At 55.8% G+C, this 21,114-nt stretch overlaps 2 protein-coding genes across 3 annotated transcripts in view; one reads left to right on the top strand and one right to left on the bottom strand.

The window, feature by feature from the left end:
• Nucleotides 1–4,907: 4,907 nt before the first annotated feature.
• On the top strand, nt 4,908–12,032 carry BARHL1 (BarH like homeobox 1). The gene is made up of 3 exons (XM_027968318.3): nt 4,908–6,105; nt 9,939–10,161; nt 11,738–12,032. The coding sequence occupies exons 1-3, from the start codon at nt 5,640–5,642 to the stop codon at nt 12,030–12,032; spliced, it is 984 nt and encodes a 327-aa protein (XP_027824119.2). The 5' UTR covers nt 4,908–5,639.
• Nucleotides 12,033–16,755: 4,723 nt separating this feature from the next.
• The window catches only part of DDX31 (DEAD-box helicase 31), a 72,826-nt gene continuing 68,467 nt past the window's right edge, over nt 16,756–21,114 (bottom strand). Inside the window, exon 20 of one of the 2 annotated variants that reach the window (XM_027966236.3) lies at nt 16,756–17,438. In XM_027966236.3, coding sequence (XP_027822037.1) covers nt 17,252–17,438 — 187 coding nt within the window. In that variant the 3' untranslated portion in view covers nt 16,756–17,251. Of the gene's footprint in view, nt 17,439–18,088; nt 18,333–21,114 lie in introns of those variants that run through there. The other variant, XM_027966237.3, reaches the window with a different exon arrangement.

Here is a 21,114-nt window from a genome sequence, read left to right as displayed (position 1 = left end):
CATCCTTCTGAACCAAAACCGTCTTTCGCCTGCATTTCTTTTTACTTGGGAAACACTTTGATGCTTGAAATCATCATTAAACGGGAAAAAAAATCTAGGTTGGCTTTTTATACAGGTTCCTAGAACTGAATGCAAGCAATTTAAAAATGTGAATTCACAATTGGGAAATAATCTTTGGAGACAAATTTAGGTTGATGGGCGTCGTTGCACTCTGTGAGATTGAGGCACGAGAGTCCATCCCATCTTGCCCTGGTGACACCGCCAGCAGGGAGCATGGCGCTCCGGTGTGCAGGATTTACGGGGAGGAAGGAAGGAGGAAGGGAGGGAAAGAGAAGGAGAGGGGGGCAAGGGTAAGAGAAGAGAGGAAGGTAGGAGGGAGGGAGAGAAGAACAGAGGAAAAGAAAGAATATGTTCTCTTTCTGGTCTCAGGAGCTCCATGGGGTTTTGAGCTGAACCAACAAAAGTGATTGACAGCAGCATGACCTTGAAACCCACAAACTGTCCAAATTGTCCAGCCCATCTGTTTGCAGAAAGATATTAGCACCCAAGCTTGGCCCATATCGGCCCATATCGCCTAAATCCCTTGTCCCATATTGCCCAAATCCCTTGTCCCCTGCCATGTTAAAAAGTGGTTTTGGTAGGAAGGCCTGAGGCAAAGGGCAGGGCGGAGGGCTGACTCCTGGGCGGGGTTGGCGGGCGGGCGGGGCAGGGGGGGGGGGGGGGGGGTGCCTAACCTGCCAGAGGAAAAGCTCTGGCTATCATTCTTAGTAGTTGTCATGTGAAAGGCATAATCACTATTCTCCAGGAACCAAGCTGAGTGCAGAGTCCTCACCACAGCCACGTGAAGTGGGCAACTCCACTGAAAAACATACAGCCCAGAAAGTGACCTTGAGAAAGGTCAAGGTCACAGAGCAGGGCTGGGACTATGGTGAGGGAGGCAAACCGCAGCCTAGGACACAAACCTTTTGACTTTCCACCAAACTCGGTAACCAAGACAGACAATATTTTAATGCAATATTTTGAAATCAAAATTTAAAAATCTCTGATGGACAAAACAGCAACAGGTTCAGACTTCCTTCGTGGTCCAGCGGTTAAAACTCTGCACTTCCAATGCAGGGGACTTGGGTTCGATCCTTGGTCAGGGAACTAAGATCCTACATGCCACTCAGCCATATATATATATTTTAATGGCAACAGGTTCAATAGACTTGTGTTATTCACCTCACTTGCCTCACCTTAGCCCCAGCCCTGGGCTCTAGGACCAGGATTCTACTTTAGGTCTGGCCCGTCCTGGAGTCCATACCCCCAGCCACCTCACTCCACTGGTGTTATACTGCCCTTGGTCCCAGGTACTCAGAACCTTGAATCACGGCATTCAAGCCACAATCCTCCACAAGAAGAAAAGACTTGAGGACCATTTACGAAAAGCTTCGAGCACATCTCCCTGTGTGACTCTGCCTGTAAGTCAGTGAGCAAAACTGGTCAAAATACAGCCTTTTCCATGCTCAGGACCAGGGTTACTGAGTGACACAGAGTGGAGAGGCAGGTGGGGCTACGGATAAGGAAGTTGCTAAGACACATTGCCCCATCCTGACCCAAAGCCAAACCCAAGCCCAGAGCCCCTGGTTGGGCAGAGGGCCTGGAGTTCATAGACAGGCCACTTCATAGGGGGCATGGGCCTCTCCCATCCTGGCCTCTTGCTACAAGCCTCCGATGTTAATGTCTTTAGACCAAAGCGAAAGCTGAGGTCCAGGCAAGAGAGATGAGCTGCCCGGAGTAGGAGCAGGGACAGGGCCCAGGCCTTCTGCGGGCCAGTCCGTGCAGCTGCCTCCTTGCCCTGGAGAAGAGCAATGGCTCCTTCTCCATTGGTGTTGCCCTGAGGGTGCTTGGTTTGGGATTTTGCAGGGCTCTGGGTCCACAGAGAGACAGAAAGTTTAAAAGAAAGCAATTTCAAAGGGCTGGATGGCCAGGGGGCTGGCATTTGAAGCTAGAGGATTCCAGAGGCAGGAGGCTGGGGAGGAGATGTTGGAGCCCAGAAGAGCGGTCTGGGAGGTGCTAGTCCTGGATCTGACCGCATCTCCCCCGTTGCCTTTTCTCCCCTAGGTCTTCCAAGCCTCTCCCTTCCCTGGGTGGAGGAGGTGGGTCAAGACAGCTGGGTAGGGGGCTGGGGCTCAGAAGGGACAGAGAGGGAGCGAGATCTGTTTCCTGCCTTGTAAATGAAGTTCTCAGATGTTAATCTGCCATAGTTCACATCCTGTTTTGTTGAACCATCCACCCCTCCAGGACCAGTCAGGCTCCTTTCACAAAGTAAGGGGTGGATCACCCACCCAGGAGCCCCAGGAACCTTAGTAAAGTTCCAATTCTTGAGCTTCTTCCCAGCTAAACAATAGTCTAGGTGGGTACACACACACCTCTCAGGCTGTGGACAGGCTGAGATGCTAGAACTATCCCCTTGATGGAGAAAAGAAAAAGATGGGGGCACAGTAGTAGAGCTGGAAACCCCCAAATAGGAATAAGACAATGTTAGCGACAGTGGGCTGGATCCAAATTCCAGGTGGGATAAATGGCATAACATGTTTTTATCACCATATACTAGGATAATTCAAAGCTGATAGTATAACAACCTGTTAAGTATTCTTGGGCTTGAAGAATCGCAGAGAAGCTGGCTAGGGCTGCAGCAGGTTGGAGGGGGAGCGGTTAGCCTTTTTTATTTCCACGGTAAAAGGTTGCCCCCCAACCTTTACTACTCACCCCCCATACCCACGCAGTGTCTTTCACTGCCAGAGGCATCGATTTCGCTGGGCCGGGCATCCAAACCCCAGCATAAGACTCCAAGGCCAGAAAAAGTCCGCCCAAGGCAGGGGCAGCTCGGACCGCCGCGGGCGGAGCGGGACCCGACTTGCTTGCGGCTTAGCGCATGCCACGGATGCGGGCCCAGGGCATGCAAGATCTCTAACAGGCCCAGGATGACGGGCCCGCTGACCCAAGCTGGGACCCTGGGATCTGGGGGAGATGAGATTCTTCCCGAGGTGCAGGCAGCGGGCTGGGAGCGGGGGTGGGGTGAGCAGTAGAGGGGGTGGCGGAGCCTCCGGAGGTGCCTGGAGAGGGAGCGAGGCCCAAGTCGAGGACTGGCCGGGAAGGGCGAGGGCGGTCCGTGGTCCTCCTGATTTATGGCCCCCTCTCCATCCACCAAACGAAAACCGGCAATCGCCGGCTCGGTCCGGGCGGGCGAGGCGCCCGCTGCAGCGGCTGCCGGGCCAGGGCGGGGGCCTGTGGGCTCCTGGCCCCTCGGCGCCTGTCCTCCCGCCTCCCCCGACAGCTTGCAGCCGAGCCGGGCCCGCCGTCCCTGGGGAGCCGCCCGTCCTCGCCCCCAGCTCGGCCGGCGGCGAGGCCGCTTCCAATCTGCCAGGAGGCTCAGAGGGAGAGCGCGGGGAGCCGGGCAAGGGGCCACCGCCGGCCTGGCTCGAGGGAGAAGAAAGTTTCTGCTCCGTCCAGCTGCACCGGTCTTCCCCGGCCGGGTCTCGGGTGTAGGGCGATTGGGGCGCTTCGCTATTCCGCAGCGATCTTAGATGCTCAGTCTGAAGCGGGGCTACGGTATTTTCTTGGGGCCCGAGGGTAGAGGGGCCAGGAGGGTGCCTGCCCGCTTGGAAAGACCTGAGCTCCGGGCGCAGGGCGGGTGAAGGGCGCCTCTGGTAGGCCCGCGGGTTGGTTTTCCTCCGCCCTTTGACCGCAGAGCTGGTCGCCCACCCCTGGGGTAGCCTCTAGAGGATCCAGGCCCCAGGCGCGCTTCAGATCTGCCCGCAGCCCTGGGCCCCGAGCGGGAGGCCGAACCCTGAAAGGAGCAGAGCTGGAGTACCACCGTGGCGGAGTTGGGGAGGGTGGAGGGGGCGAGTTATTCACAGCCAAAAGACCGTGTTTCCAGCGCTGCTTTGAAAACAAATCCTCGGGCGCGCTTTCGCTGCTCGCGAAATATGAAGTCGTTAGCAGACGTCTACACTCGCACTCAGAAGCTAGCGCAGGTTCCTCTTTAGAGGCACAAAAACACCCGACCCCCGAGACACGCTCCGCCGCAGGAGAGACTGTCGGCTGGGTTGGGGTCCTTTGCGCGGCCCCTCTCGGGCCACACGGGTTTCTTGGGGTCCCTCTAACGTCCCAGACTCGACATGCCCAGCTTTCCAGCCTCGCCCCACAGTGAAGCCGTGGTTCTGTCTCCTTCCAGGCGCAGACACCAAGCTTTCCCCACCCCTGCCAGGCCCACCGGATCCAAAGAGGTCAGAGAGGGGGGCTACAGATTTTCCTTCCCGAAAAACATGTAGACCCCAAAGGAAATGCCCGAAAACGATGCAACAAATTAAAATCTCTTCTCCACACATACAATTCTTTTTCTGCTGGGTTTAGTCCCTTTTTCTTGCTAGAGGAAGGAAAAAAAAAAAAAAAAACCGGCAGGGCAGGGAGGTAAGGAGGGGGTAGAAAAGGTATCATTGACAGCCCGATGGAAGAATAATTTGAATAACTGTGGGAAAGTGTAGGGGAAAAACTTAAAAACCTTACGTCCTAACCCAATGGCAGCGGCAGCCGAGCTTTGGACCCCTCCCTGCCCGCCTGTACCCCCCTCGGCTAATCACCCTCATTAGGAGCCTCATCACTGGCCTAATGAAAGCAAACCGTGTGGAAATCGCCGGTAAACAGTTGGGTCTGTGCTGTAATTAATTCAGTGTCTCTTTTAATCAAACTGAAAGGAATCGGGCAGTGGCTTGCGGAGCCGTGACATCACCCCCAAAATCGGCCAGAGCCAATCAGCGTCATCACTCCGGGGACACGTGGGCGAGTCCCCTTAAAAACACACACACACACACACAAAACACAACGGAAAAAAAAAAAAAAAGAAACGAAAAAAAAAAAACCCAGCCCCAAAGTAAAAGTGACACAAGTTCATTTTTTAAAGGAAAGGGGGGGAGGCGAAGGCGCGCGCAGAGGACAGGCGGAGAGCTGCAACCGAGGAGCTGGGAGGCGCTGTCCACGGTGCTGACGGGGCCCCCGGAGCGGTGGGAGCGTGGAGAGAAGACCTCCCCGGCCAGGTGGAGCGTCATGCGCCGAGGGCCGCCGCCGCCGCTATCCGCGGTGCTGACGCCGCCAGGTGCGCTCCGATCCCCTGGCTGGTAGCGCGGCTCGGGCCCGCTGCTATCCGCGGTGCTGACCCCGCTGCCCTCGGCCACCGCTCGCCTGGAAGAAGCGTACAGTTTGGATTTTTTTTTTTTTTAAGCCCTTCTTTATTTAGATTCCAGCGTCTTCGCATCTCTTCTGTGCCAAAGGGGAGCTCAGGCCGTCCATCTCCCCCTTGGCTCTCCCCAACTTGGCGCACCCTCCCTCCCGTTTCTCCCTGACACTCCCACCACCCCCCCTCGGCTCGGCTGCTCGGTGCGATGCTGCAGAAGACGCGCTGAGCCCTTTTGGATCTAATGCGCAGAGGAGGTTGGCCCAGAGCTCCTGGGCTCCCCCAAGGCTGAACTCCATCCAAGGTGCCCGCAGGCTCCCTGCCCGCCTTCCCCATGCCAGCCCGCAGCTAGGGGCAGGGGCAGCGGCGGCTGGGGTTGGGGGTGGGTGGGGAGCTTTTGGGGAGGACAGGTCGCAGCTTGGCTATGGAAGGCTCCAATGGCTTTGGGATCGACTCCATTCTCTCCCACCGAGCGGGCAGCCCCGCCCTTCCCAAGGGGGACCCCTTGCTCGGGGACTGCCGCTCTCCCCTGGAGCTGAGTCCTCGCTCAGAGAGCAGCAGCGACTGCTCTTCACCAGCCTCGCCAGGAAGGGACTGTCTGGAGACGGGAGCCCAGCGGCCTGGCGGGGCTTCGGGACCAGGTTTGGACTCCCACCTGCAGCCTGGGCAGCTCTCGGCCCCAGCCCAGTCTCGCACCGTGACCTCCTCCTTTCTGATCAGGGACATCCTTGCCGACTGCAAACCGCTTGCGGCCTGTGCACCCTACTCTAGCAGCGGGCAGCCAGCCGCTCCTGACCCTGGGGGCCGTCTTGCGGCCAAGGCTGGGGAGGACTTTAGAGACAAGCTGGACAAAAGTGGCAGCAACGCCTCATCGGATTCTGAGTATAAAGGTAAGAAAGTGGGAGATGAAAACCTAGGGGAGGGGGGCTCCATTTCTGAACACGGCATTAAAACTGGGGTGCACACACGCAGGGACAGGCACATGCTCACCCGGAGCGCCCCCGGGCCCAGGCAGAGCCGCTGGTCTCATCTGAAGCTTTCAGTCAGTCAGCCCCGTGGTTATGCTTTTGAGCAACAAAGAGTCCAGCGGAGAGAGCGAGGAGAGGAATTCTATGTGACCCAGGAGAGATTCCCGAAAACATACAAAGCAAACTTTCCAAACTTCGGCTGGGACTAACCAACCCTCCGATGGGAGAAGCAAGTTCCTCTCAGGCCAGTGGCTCTCTGGGAAAAGACCTTGCAGAAGCAACGGAAGACCCAATGGGTTCTGCTCGAATGTTTTTTTATAAGGGGGAAAACCTAGCAGGAAATTTCAGCTGGAGCGCTGAGAACAGTCAATTTTCCACCCTTTAATTTGAATATCCAGATGGGGAGGGGAATTCAGCTTCCTCTCCCGTTGGCCCCCGGTGTGATCCGGGTCCAGGGAATCCTGCAAAAGAAATGCTCAGTTCAAAGTAGAAACAGCAGTCGGGCAGGCGGCTGGCTGGCTGGGATCGAGTTCAGAGGTCTCCGTGCTCACCCAACTGTTCTCACTGGATTTCATTTGAAGTGCACTGAGCAATCAACTTTGGGCTGTGTGTGTGGGACCCAGAGATCCCCTAGCACCCAGCCTATACTGGGGTTGCAGGACCCTTTACTTGCTTTTTCTCCCCGTGAATCTTTCCATAGTTTCCTTTCCATCCTCCTTAACCAGAGTGCTGAGATCAGCACTAAGAGGGAAGAGGGAAGGAGGAAGGAAAGAAGAAAGAAAGGAAAAAAAGAAGGAAGGAGAGAAAGAATTCCTTAATTTTGTTTCTCGTCCTGGCCACTGCCTTGACTTTAGGTCTTTGGTGAGGCCAGAGGCACAAAGTTTTTTCTCAGGGAGAAGTCAGGAGGCAGGAAGGGAAGGAGTTTCAGAGCACTGTGTCCCCATCCAGTAGAAAATGAAGGGCTGGCAGGGGCTGTTCAGAGCTCTTTCAGCCTTATAATTAATTCCCGGTATGCTTTCCATGAGATAAAGCTTCCCTATAAAGCCAACTTCTATATTGTCTTGGGGGCCCTACATCTCCTGACCCATATTTGCACTAAGTCATCACAAAAATTTAGGAAGGCTCATTTAACACTTTCCTCCCAACCAAGAATTCATTATGGACACGCCCTGACCTCAAACCAAAACCCATATGGGGCCCCACTCCACATCTCATTCCCTCCTCCACTGCCCCAAGCAACCGGTGGAGACTCCGAGGTCTCCCTGGGTCAGCCGTGCTAGATGGGCAGGTTGGGTTGGAGCTAGAGGAAGGGGGTCCAGATGCCTGTGGCCCAGGGACCCCTGCTCCTCCCCCCAGGTCTGTTTAGAGAGACAAGAAAAACTTGCCTGGGAGAAAAACAGGTGTGTGGTGGGGAAGTGAGGGGGAGCAAGGGAGGCAAGGTAAATATATATGTGTAACACCATATTTTATTATTTATAATTCTCAACAACACCCAGATTTATAGTTAGAGTAAGCCGCAAGACCCTCCTGCACCGCGTGTTGCTGGTGAAAGAGTTTGGCTCGTGTCTCTTTATTTGTTTATTTTTTTGCCCATAGGTGGGATTTTGAGTCAAGGTTTCGGTTAAGATAATTGGAATATCAATTTTCTTCTCTTGTCCCTGATGATATCTGATCGGGGTGGTGATGAGGGCCGGCTGTCCACATATCACTTAAATAGGGTTGGAGCTGAAGATAGAGGAAGGTCTCCCCAACATTTGCATCAACAAAGTCCCGGGTGAAGAAGAAGAAATAACCGCCTCCGGAGCATTTCTCAAAGGCGGACCCGAAGCAGGAGACCTTACCGAGAGACAGAGAGACAGACAGACACACGGGGTTGGCAGCTAAGCGACTCCCCTATCCACCTACCATGCAAAGAGTCCCTCCTCCAAGGAGGGCACGCAGGGAAGGTCAGTCCTATCCCAAGTTTTGGCATCAAAGGTTCCTCAGCATAGCATTTAAAGAAGCGGAACCGGGCTTTGAAGTCAGGCGTTCTGCAGCACACGGCCTGGCTTGCAAGAGCCGATATCCATGGAGAAATGAACGGGCACTGTGCTCCCAGCCGGGAAGGTTGGGGCGGGGGGTGGGGGGGGTGGGCCTGGAACTCTCAGGCGTTGAGATTGACTGAGCCTGCTTCGGAGGTTGAGGCTGGGCACCCGCGAGTGTGTATCTGAAGGCTCCAACCTGCGCCTGAGAGAGGAATTAGAGAAAAAGCCCCAGGAGCCAACCCGTTCTTCTGGACACCCTAAACTCAACCTCCACCCCACCCCCCAACCTTGGAGCTCAGTCCTGAGAAATGGGGGGGTTTTACAAATAGGCCAGACAATGAGGTCAAAAAGTAAGGTTTCCACAATATCAAGTTAGAGGTTTGGATAATCGTTTCCTCAAACTTGTTCCAACTTTACCTGCCTGGCCTAGACAGAAAAGATCCCCCATCCTAACAGATCCCCATCTCCTGAGGCAGCCTTGCCCAAACGTGGCCTGAGTCCAGGCGGGCAGGGAGAAGCCGGCGAGCTGGTCTGGAGGAGGCAGTGGGAAGGCGTGGACCCCCGCTCACCGGCTTCTCACCGGTTTCTCACCGGCTATCGCTCTCCTGGCTCAACCGCTGGGGTGTACCCAGTGACCGGCGCCCTCCCAGTCTCGAACCACTTTCTGGTTGAAAAGTCTTGCTCCCTTGTGGCTCAATTAACCGGATTATTGTTTCCTACAGAGAGAAATCAACTCGCATTCAGCTGAACCCTGTCACTGCAAACGCCATGCTCAGTGAAACTCAGCATAAAGGAAAAATAGAGAAAAAGAGGGAGGGAAGCCCCATGCCCATTTTGGGGAGATGGTCTCTGGTGATATCACTTTAGGGGAAGAAGGAGGGAGGTCATTGAGCTTGCTCCAGCAAGTGTGCATTTTTGGTGCAGTCAATTCTAAAGGAAAGTGCTGGGGAAAAAAGAAACCACACTGTCCAGTCCCATCCTTGTGACTCAGGAGCGGGGACCCTGCTGGTGTGTCTCGATCATCGGGGGAAACACAGGGCAGCTACCGTAGGCAAATGACAAGGACACACGGACCTCAGAGATGTGTGCGTCTGAGGGGTAAACATGTCACTTATTTTTCCAAACGCTTTGTGCTCCCAGATCGGGCACCTGGCAGTTTGCATTTTGCGCCGTGCACTGTTTTAATTTAAGAAACAGGGGAACCATCCCTGTAGATTCGCACCCAAAGAGGGGCCAGGCGAGACATGGGTGTCCTTCAGGACCACCGTCCACTCCAGGGTGAACAGGTTTTTGTCCCTCGACATGGGTTCTTCTCCCCAGACTCTGGTCCTCAGCTTCCTCTCTTCCTGGCCCAGATGCAGCCAGAGAATCGGGGGCACAGTCCTAAACCCCGGAGCATGCATCGGAGCAGCCCACCAGGCTGGAACTCCTGGGTCCCCTCCCCACCGCTCCCCGCCCCTGGCAGATCCACCCAGTCAGTCCTCTAATCCCTCCAGGGAGTGCCCTGCAGTGTGGGAGCTGGGTCGAGTTCTCTCTAGGCTTTGGGTTACTTCTTGGAGGTGTCGATCCTCCTCGGTCTGAGGGCTGGGAGGTCTCAGCCCTGAGCAGCTTTGCTGCGGCCCCACGGGCTCGAGTGCAGCGGGGCCACCACCACCGAGAGCCACATTTACAAGACCGTAAGGGCGGGCGGGTGGCGAGGCTGGGCCCTGATGCACGGCTGTGTCTCCGCAGTGAAGGAGGAGGGCGACCGGGAGATCTCCAGCTCCAGGGACAGCCCTCCGGTGCGCCTGAAAAAGCCACGCAAGGCGCGCACGGCCTTCACCGACCACCAGCTGGCACAGCTGGAGCGCAGCTTCGAGCGGCAGAAGTACCTGAGCGTGCAGGACCGCATGGAGCTCGCAGCCTCGCTCAACCTCACCGACACGCAGGTCAAGACCTGGTACCAGAACCGCAGGTGAGGCCCCCTCCCTCTCCTCCCCGCCCTTCCACGGACCCGCCTGGGACACGGGTCTGACTGCCCGGAGGACCTCTGAGCTTTCCCCATTCTGTGAAACTGGGAAAGTGAGGCCTCGGGCAGAGAGAGAAAGCCTTGCCCGAAGCCCACAGTGAGGGATAGAGGGAGGACTCGATCAGGTGGACAGATAGACATGCGGAGCACGGGAGGGCCAAGCCTGCCCACCCAGGCCACGTCCTACCACCTCCCTCCAGCCCTGGGCAGCCGCTGGGGTAGAGGGGGTGGCACTGAGCTTTCCCAGGATTCTTCAGGCCTCCCCAGTCTTTCTAGTCCCTGAAACTCAAGGAGGGAAGGGGCCCAGAACCAGCTCCTTGGGGCCTGCGGGACTGGAAAATTGGTGCTGGGCACTGGCCTCAAACCTGGTGTTTCCTAATCTTCCTTCCCAAGACATTCGCAGGATAAAGAGAAACATAAGCGCATACAAAACACACACACAGCCATTCGCTCAGTCCAGTCACACACTCACGTCGACACAACTCACTAATACAAACACACCCACAGTCACCCGCACACTCTTAGCGGAGGCTGGAATGTTGCTTTCCATAAACAAGCTCAGAACACGCTGCCCCATTAATAATAAATACCGATTACTGCTTCGGGCATTAATAATTAAGGCCCGTTACAGTAATTACACAATTATGATGATGATGAATAATTCAGGCAGGAAAACGGGGGTTGGTGTGGCTGAGTCCGGCTCAGTGGGGCTGCCTCACCGGCCAGGTGCACCCAGGAGTCCGGCCGCAGCCCTGGCAACCAGCGTGGCCTCGCTTCCTTGCCTTCCTCCAACCCCAGCCGGCACTCGGATGGGGGCCTCCCGGCTTCCGGACCGGACAGACTGTGGGGCTGGCCCCAAGCCTCAGACCTGCGCGCGGGGTGCGGCGGATGTGGCCGTGCGCTCTTCCCCTGCAGTCGCCGCGGTGTCTGGTCCGCGGGCTTCCGCAGAACCGTGGCCAACTGTGGTCCCGCGGCAAGGCTGGTCTCCTCCGGGCCGGTGGGGCGGCTGGCAGCATCAACCGCTCCCCATTCCGCCGCGAGCAGACCGACCCCGGCATCCCCTGCGGCCCTTTCCGGGGTGATCTTTCGTTCCAAGGCCTCCCCAGGGGGCCGATGCACGGGGGCGCGGGGCGGAGAGCTCCGACATCCCGCCCAAGCGCCCAGGCTGGGATACCCTGCGCGAAGTGTGGCGAGCTTAGACCCCGGGCTTTGGGGATAAAACAGCCTAGCTTAGAACCCGGGGTCTCCTCTTTCTAGGCCGTCCTGAGATCTGACCCACTCCTCAGTTCTCTTATCTGTAAGCGGGGATGACAGTCATGGAAGGTTCGTGGAAGATTAATAGCATAGATGCCTTTAATACGCGATAACGATGCCCAGCAACCCGTGATTTAGTGATCTGAACGAATTAGTGGGCTCCCTCCTGGCCTCTCTGCAGGCGCTCCGGGGCAGGCACTCTGAGGGGCAGGGGTCTCCGAGCGCCCCAGTCCTGATCCCTGCCTTGCGCATTTATTTCGGTCCCTAGGACTAAGTGGAAGCGACAGACGGCCGTCGGGTTGGAGCTGCTGGCCGAGGCGGGCAATTACTCGGCGCTCCAGCGGATGTTCCCGTCGCCTTATTTCTACCCGCAGAGTCTGGTTTCCAACCTGGATCCCGGCGCCGCGCTCTATCTGTACCGCGGGCCCAGCGCACCGCCGCCCGCGCTGCAGAGACCTCTGGTCCCTCGCATCCTTATCCACGGACTCCAGGGCGCCAGCGAGCCGCCGCCGCCGCTGCCCCCGCTGGCCGGCGTCCTCCCGCGCGCCGCGCAGCCTCGGTGAACGCCCGCCAGCCCGCCGGCCCGCCCGCCCGGGAGCACCCGGCCCCCTGCCCCGGGGCTCCGCGCTGGGTCCTCCGCGCTCTGGGAGGGCGCAGGGTTTCACGCCTCTTCCCGGGGCGGGGGCGGCTCCCCGACCTGCCCTCCCTGTCGTCGGGCCCAGGGTCCTCAAAAGGGCCAAATGCCAAGTCTTCTAAGGCCCGGACCCCCGGACTGAGTCCCCCTAACCCCCCCGCGCCGTCCTCTCTCCCGGTCACTCCATCAGGGAGCCACTTCCATCCGGTGTACATACGTCCTATCCCCTCATCCACCCCCCCAACCCCGCCACCGGCGCGCCCCCTCCCGGGAGCAGGTGGGGCGACCTCCTTGCAGCGCTCTCCCCCTTCCCGTTCCAGCTGTACACCAAGCCCTCACCCCGCAGCCCTGACACACGGAGGGGAAGGGGAGTGCGGAGCCCCCCGCCGCCCCCACCCCCACCCCCGCGCCAGGGCCGGCAGTAGAGCTGTACATACCGTGTGCAAAGTGTATATGAAGTTATTTATTCGTGACCCATCAGCCCGTGACTGTGTCTGTGAATCAGTGAGCCTGTGGCCTGTGCCCACCCACCGCCCGCAGTGCCAGGCGGGGCAGGCCGAGGCCAGGGGACTTGCCCACCCACACCCCAACCCCCGCGTCCAGCTTCCGTCTGGGGGACAGTCAGACCCCTCGGGTTCCCTCTCTTTTTTAATGTCGAAAATAAACTTCTTACAAATGACCAGGCGCTTGTCCGCGCGCTCCGTTGGTCGGTCCGCGCTCGGCCCTTCCCCATTCCTCCCAAAGGTTCCTTTCCCGCTTCTGGGACTCAGGCTCTTCACCCTCAGTAAGGAAGCACTGTGACTCATCTCCCTCTCTTCCTGGGAGCTGCGGTTGGGGGCAGGAGTCCGCCTCCCGGGCCTCAGTCTTCCCATCTCTATAGTGAGGCGAGCGCGCGGCTCCCCCACCTGCTCCTGCCTCTCCATCTGGTTCCGCGCTGTTCAGCCGGTCCCGGGGGCCGGGGTGGGGTCAGCGCCCGGGCAGGCTCGGCTGCGGGCCGGGATGCGGTGCCCTGGCTGAGCCAGCTCATCTGGCCGCAACAAGGGCGCCAGCAGCTGGTGACCGGCCGGCCCGGCGCGGGGGCCGACAGATGGGCTCCGAGGCTGCTCCCCCCGTGGGCCTCTCCGCCCTGCGCCTCGGCGGCGTGCATCAGCGGCTGGCGAGGCAGCTCCCGGCCCCTGCCCCGGGTAGGACCTGACGAGCCCTCGCTGGGGAACCCGACTCCCCCATTTTCTCACTGCCCCTTCACCCCATGACCATGTTGGGGACACCACCCAGAGGGAAGCCGAATCCCCGTAGTCCGCTCCGGGGCCCCAGCCTCTGACTTCAGGTCTCAGGACAGGGATTTCAGTCTCCAGCCAGACTCCAGACTTCACGTTCCCGTTCAAAGGGCCAAGGTTACCTTCTGGGGCCCCGCTGCTCACAGGAGAGTTGGGCTCAGGTGGTCCGCTCCCACACACCACCTGCAGCTCAGACTCCCAGGAGGCGCCTGGAGCTGGGAAGTTTGGGGGCCCAAGCAAGCCCAGCCCCCCTCCGGGTTTGTGGTGGACTGCTCCAGGAGAGGACTGCCTGGTGGAGGAGGGGTGGGGTTCGGATTCCACTCTTGACTCCCCTCCGCTGGCCTCTGCTACAGCTTCCTCCCGCCTCCCCGCCAGCACCCTCTCGCCTCCCCTTTCCTCTCCTAGGGTGAGGAGGGTATTATTCTAATTTTGCCAAATGCACAGCAGCTAATTAAGTCAAGGAGCCCCTCGGCTTTCGAGTTCTTTTGCATGTGAATGGGGGTTGGTAAATCCTCAGCTCTGGCTGGAGGAGGGGGCAAGGGGGGACTGTCCCCAACTCAGGGTTAATGAAGTGGGAAAGAAGTCTCTCACAGCCTCCTGCAAACAAACCCCCACCCCCACCCCCACGCAACACACCCTGCCCAAATCCTACATGGATTGACTTAAACCCAGGGGATAAGTGCTTTAAATTAATCTCATTGAATAAGAATGAGACCAAACAAAACTCTTTAAAATCATATTAAAAATCTATCAAAGGACAACTTGCACTGGTGTGCTTTTCATTTTGTGCAAGGGAAGGAGATAGACTGGAGCAACCACCCTTACATTTACACAGCGGCCGTGTAAATCACAGACACAGTCCCAACTATGTAATCGTCCTTGTACCTCCGAGCTGATTTCATATCTTACACTAATGAAGAACAAGGCTCCCCGACAAGTTTATAATTACAGTATTTTAAATTGTCCTGCACTTCCCATCTGTAATAATAACTTTACAACCTCCGCAGTGAGGTGGGCTTCGGTTTTCATCCATTTAGAAGGCTAAATCGGTTTCTCTGTTCCCAACCCCGGGGGCTGGGTGAACTCTCCCTTAAGATAGAAAAAAAAAGAAGGGATGTGTGAGCCCCCCAGCAGGCAAGACAATAGAAGAGGCACTGAGAAAGCAGCGGCTCAGCGCCTCCACTGACCCACCCCCACCCTGCTTAGAAACCTAGACTCCAGGGGAGCAGGGGCAACAGAGCTGAAAAGAAGTTGAGATTCCCCTAGCAGTCTTGTTGCGAGGCTTCCGAGCCTGTTTTAGAAGTCGAGCTGATTTTAAGGGGTGCTCAGCCGCCTCCATGCTGAAAGGCTTTGCTCTGAACTTCTCCTCTGGTGGAGCAGATTAAGAGATAAGGCGTCGTGGTCACGCAGGCAATTTAACAAGACCAGTGGAGCGCCCTTTGCAAGGAGGAGAACTTCTCCAGTGGGGGGGGGGGGGGCTTAAATTTCTGTCTCCTGGAAGCCACGGCTGGATTCTAATGGCTTCCGCTGACTTTCCACTGAAGGGCTTAAGTGCTAAATACCTAGGGTGCTAGCCGTTTGGATATACCTGCCTTACGGGCTCTCATTGACTCTTCTCTCTTCCCTAAATCTCGCCTCCCTTCACCACAGTGGGGAAGAAAAAAAAAAATCAAAGGAATCCACCAGGCTTTGTCAGAATGTCCTTTGCTCTGAGTCGGTTGGCTCCACTTCTCTGCAAGTGGAAAATGCCGCTTGCGTTGCATCAGCGCGGCCTTCCTTAATCACTCACCGAGGGCTCTCTGCCCTGTAGTGCGTGAGAATGGGGGCCCCTGTGAAGATGTGCAGCCCACAGGGTTCCAAACATGAAGATGTCTGGAATTAAAAAAAAGAGCATTTTACAAGCCCATGAGGGAAAAAAGCTTTAGGCTGCAACATTCCATGAAATGTCCAGATTCTGACTTCTAAATATGGGGATCAGGTTTATGAGACAGAGAAAGAGGTAAGTTTGGGAAATTAGAAAAAGAGCAAGATTAGAAATACACACAAAATTAGGATATGTATAGTGGAATTAGGCTAAAGCTTTCCCTAATTGATGCCTGAAATATATAATCTGTCAAGAGCCATAATAAGAGAGAAAGAGATTTATTTTAAGGTTATTTAAATTTAGATAATATTAACCCTAAATCTGCTAAATCCATGTTTCTTTATTAACTGGGGGTAATGTATTGATTCTACTTAGAAACAGGCCCGGATAGCATCCATGGCAAGAAACCTTCACTTAAGTCTCAGCACATGAAGAGGAAGTTTAGATCTCAAAATTACAGTCACCTAAATGCTTTGCAGGGCCCTAGCACTTCTGCCCGCTCCCAGGGCAGAGTCCTCCTTTCATGGAATGAGTACTTTGTGTGTGTGTGGGTGGGGGGGGGGCGCAAAGCAGAGTTTCTCTTTGATCATTCCAGATCACTGGCATTAACCCTCTCTCAGACAGCTGGGTTTTGTTGACAAAGTTTGATCCCCCCTTTTCTCATCCCAATCTTGTGGACCCTCACATATGGAAATAAAAAGTAGGTGGCAGATTTACCCAGTCAGTATGGCGTGTGTGCAAGTGTATTTATTTATTATCACTGTTACAGATTTCACCAAAGACCCCTATTAATTCCGATGCGACAGCCAAGTCTCTGAGGTCACATTTCCCTGCACTGGTGGGCCAGGGCTTCTGAGACTCACCCTCACCTTCAGGACACGTCCCTTCTGGTGGGATGTCCAGCCACGTTCACCTTACACTTGAGGGATGGAGGCCAGGAGGCCTCCCCTCCCCATGGCTCCTGCAGACCACTTGCCTGTGTAACGCTCACCATCCTCGCCGGGCCCTTGAGCTCACATGGCTCTGGAGGGGCTAGGGGGGCCTCCACACTTGTGCTAGTAACTTCAGAGAATGGGGGAGAGAACAAGAGGAGAGGTGGAGACAGTACTGCCCGAGGACAGAAGGCCAGGAGGCTCTGCTCCCCTCTCCTGGGCCACTGGAGTTACCCCGCCCAAATCTTACATTTATTGGGAAATCAATACGACCCGGGGGGTTCTCCTTCAGACCTCCCAGAAAACACAATGGGGGAGGGGCAGCTGTGGCCCGGGCCACAGTACAGACCCCGAGCCTTTCTGGAGTGCAAGATGGAAGAGAACGCTCAGGACAGCGGTGCCTTTTGACTTCAAAGGCAAACTAGAAAAAGGCAACAGTAAATCAATTAGTCCCAAGAAAGTACATTTTCCCCTTGACAAGAAGGACAGAGCAGCAGGTGAGTGTGACGTGGGCGCTCAGAGCTGCCTGCATACGCGGGAACTGAGACCCCGGAGGCATTTGTGACCCACACCAAAAGCTCATTTGGTCCTTTTTAATAAAGCATTTGTATACATCAAGAAAAGGATCTGATAGGCTTTTCTCTACCAATTCCAGTTTTTAAAATCCTGTTTTACAAAATTCAGGCTAACATACGTGTAGAGGGCAGCTTAAAGTGAACGGTGAAACTTCTTCAGAGCGGCACCACCAGGCAGGATCCCCTCCGGGTGGGTGCCGCAGGACGTCAGGATTTACATTAAGTGATTAAGTGCTCATGTGATCTACGGGCAGTGATGGAATACATCTGAGAGGGGTCTTACACAAGGCAGGGTAATCAGCTAATCCACCCTCTGTTGACCCCTGCCCCCGCAGGGGCAGGGGTCTGCAGGGGGTGGCGGTGGCACCCTCAGTTCTCACAGGGCTCCTGATGAGAACAGGACGCCCACTCCAGGCGTCCCTGTGCAGGCAGAGGTTAACATACTTTCTGGGACGTCTCCCCGTCCCTCCGGGAGGCCTGGGGTGGGAGGGGGGGTGTGTTTAATCTGTTCCCTCGGAGGCTGGGCCCGGGGTGCGGGCGGCGCCACGGGGCTGGCTGGCCGGCCCCCCGCGCGTGTTCTGCTTCCTGACCTTGGCGCCGCCGGTCTCCATCCCGCTGGCATATTCGGAACGCAAGATTTCAGCCAGGCGCTGCTTACTCTGGGTCTTCTTCCTCTGAAGGTCAGGCCTGGGGAGCAGCGACAGTGGGGTGGTGGGGAGGGGGGAGAAAGGAAACTTTATTATTCTCTCTTTTTTCCTTCTCCATTTGGGAAGAGGCGGATGGCAGCTGGTTCCGAGAGTGCGGAACTGACATTTTTGTATTAACAGAAGTACAATCCCTTCAATAGCGCTTGTTTTGATATTCTATGCACCGCAAGATTAGATACGCTGCTGACAGATTTTCATAACGGTGGCAAAATATCATGGCATTTTTAAAAGTGAGGCTTTGTTCTGTGTTGTTTTCACGGAAAGAAAAGAATGAAACACACTCACACTCTGATGGCGAATGAGGTGTATGATACAGCAGTTTCCAAAGGGTGGGGGGAAAACCGGCCCTGAAATTCACAGCACTCTGCACGCCAGTGCCTGGGAGCCCCTGCCCTTGGCTGCCTCCTGCGGCCCCGGCTGGGAGGCTGGTGGGGGCTGCGGTGCCTGCCACCGACACCTCTTCCCTGACGGAAGAGATCATTTCTGACCCTGACAGTCCCACACCCAGGTGCGCCTGGGCAGACGGCAGTGCGGCGTCTGCACCAGGGATGGACTCGACCCACACGGAAAGTCCCGAAGCCTGGAAATCAATGGCAGATGGTGAATCCTAGTAACTGGTTTCAAAAGGCAGCCGCTTCATCATTTATTTGATCGGAAGATCAGAGGGGGAAATTTGTAGAAGTTCAATCGTACACAGAAAAAACGATTATGAAAACTGAACAGTAAAATAATGCTTAAGACAGGATTTTATCCAAAACAACAGGGTCCATCTTGTTGTGCCCATGGTGCCTTCAACCCTGAGGTGGCAACAGCGCAGGCTCCAAAAGAAGGCAGACGCTACCCTCTGCTACCTGCATCGACAGCATTCCCTTTGCTGTAAAAATCAGAGGATACATCAGACTGAAAATAAATACAACAGAACTCCTTCAAAGCCCAGGAATTAACTACGAGACCAATACTGTGCCGGTAAAGTGATTACAAAGTCTGTAACTAGGTTAAAGCTACCGTCTCCCTTTACGCTCACACTGCAGAGGGCGGGGTGCACGCGATGTGGGGGGCGGGGGTCTCAATCCATGCCAGTCACATTTTCACTGTCACAAACGGGGAGAAATGCAAAGGCAACCTGTGCGGGGAAGAAGACTCGAGGCCGGACAGTGCCCTACGGTTAAGGGTCAGGCGTCTGCAGCAACACGCCTGTGTGTCAGTGCAGGACAGGGCGTGGTGAGGAGGTCAGAGCGGGCCGGGGGAGGACTGTCACTCCACAAGGCAGGCTCGGTCACCATCTCACGTTACAGACAAGGAAACTGAGGCCGGAGGAGGGCAAGTACCGCCCCAAGACCGTAAGCCCGATGCACACACGGGCCATGGACTCAAGCCTGAGCTCCTCCCACCAGCCGGTCCCGGATGAAACCATCGGGCGGGACAGGAGGCCCCAGCAGGATCAAGGATGACAAGCCACCACGATTTGACACGGAGGAGGCCTTCGCGCCTCACAGGGATGTTTCGGTGGGGCAATGCGGGTGGAGGCCGGAGGACAGGGGCAGCTGTGAGGGGAGAGCTGCAGCGTGAAGGGGGGGTCCGGGCCTGGAACCCTGCTCTGTCACTCACTAGCTGAATGACATCGACGGGGAACTTGGGCTTCCGCATCTGAAAAATGGGGACGATCCCTGAAATGTAGTTCACAGGCTTTGTGAACATGAAAGAGAATAAGACATATGGAGTGCTGGCTGGTGGCTGGCACGTGGGCTGCAGACAACCACAGTTAAAACCAGGGCAGCTGAAGTCCAGAGGGCCAAGAGACTCCCGCCAGGCCCCAGGGGAGCTGGGACCGACTCTGGGGTCTTGATGTCAGTGCTGGGCTCACCCTTTCAGATGGGCAGTGGCTCTGACCCCCGGGCCCTGGTGGAGGTCCGTCCACCCTCGGGGCTCATGTGCGGGTGGCACGCAGTGGGAAATGGGCCTGCTGCTGAATGCGCCCAGCGTGTTCCAAACGGAATGCTGCCAGTTCCCGGGCGTGCGGTTTATTTTTAGTCAGGTGACATGACAGACAGACTGGAAAGGTTCTGACAGGAAGGAATGCTTTTTCTCCCCCTCTTGTTTGAAGCCAGGTATTCACATCGTGTATAATTTTAAATGTAACAACCCGAGTTTCAAAATATGCAAAATTTCAGTCAAAATATCCTCCCAGCAGCCTAAGCGCTACCACTCTGATGCTGGCTCCTGCCACTGTTAAGGCAACATAAATAACCGGCATCTTACAGGGATTAATACGCTAATTGCTGGCAGCCCGGGCGCAGAGCAAGGATGCGGCCCGCTTCCAGCCCAGGGGCTCAGCAGCCGCCTGTGCTCAGGCCACTGGGCTCTAGACCTGGCATCAGAGGCCATGCCGATGCACCAGTGCGTGCGCGTGCATACACACACACACACACAGAGTGACACATAACTGTACACACACGCGTGTGCAATGTACCAGTGTACACACACACGCACACACAGTGATGCATAATTGTACACATACACACGTGCAATATACCAGTGTATACACACACGCACACACAGTGATGCATAATTGTACACATACACACGTGCAATATACCAGTGTATACACACACAGTGTGACGCATAACTGTACACACACACGTGCAATGTATCAGTGTATACACACACAGAGTGACGCATAACTGTACACACACATGCGTGCGATATACCAGTGTATACACACACACACAGTGATGCATAACTGTACACACACACACGTGCAATATACCAGTGTATACACACACAGAGTGACGCATAACTGTACACACACATGCGTGCGATATACCAGTGTATACACACACACAGTGTGATGCATAACTACACACATGCGTGCAATGTACCAGTGTACACAGTGATGCGTAACTGTACACACATGTGCGATGTACCAGTGTATACACACACACACAGTGTGACACATAACTGTATACACACACACACACGCGTGCAATGTACCAGTGTATACACACACACAGTGACACATAACTGTATATACACACACGCACGCGCAATGTACCAGTGTATACACACACACACACAGTGTGACACATAACTGTATACACACACGCGCGTGCGATATACCAGTGTATACACACGTACGCACACAGAGTGATGCATAACTACACGCACACAGAGTGATGCGTGACTGTACACACACACACGCTGCGATGTACCAGTGTGTACACACACAGTGTGACGCGTAACTGTATACACACGCCGCCCCCGAGGTCCCCCCTCATTCTGCCTCCGAGTCATGGGAGATCGGTCCTTCCTGGCTGACAAACTCAGCCAGGCCTGGGCTGGGAAGGTGACCTGGGGGTGGCTCCTACCCTTGATCCAGGCCTGGGGCTCTGGAGGGTGACCTCTGCTGGGCAAGTGGTGCGTTGATCAGGAACATTTCTCAGGGTCTCCGAGTCTACCCTGACTGAGGCAGAAGATGCTGGCAGGAAGTCGGATGTGCTTGTCTTGAGGTTATGATCTCAACATTTCCTAGCTATTTTATGATTTTACTCTAATCACTATTCTTCCGACTTGAGACCCAAACTCCAGCTCTTGAGTGACTGTCCAGAGAGCAAACAGGGGGTCCTGCCTTCCAGGCTGGGTCCTCTCCTGCGGGAGGA

This window comes from Ovis aries, chromosome 3, assembly GCF_016772045.2.
Source record: "Ovis aries strain OAR_USU_Benz2616 breed Rambouillet chromosome 3, ARS-UI_Ramb_v3.0, whole genome shotgun sequence".
Taxonomy (NCBI): Eukaryota; Metazoa; Chordata; class Mammalia; order Artiodactyla; family Bovidae; genus Ovis; species Ovis aries.
This window is presented reverse-complemented; position numbering and strand designations above follow the sequence as displayed.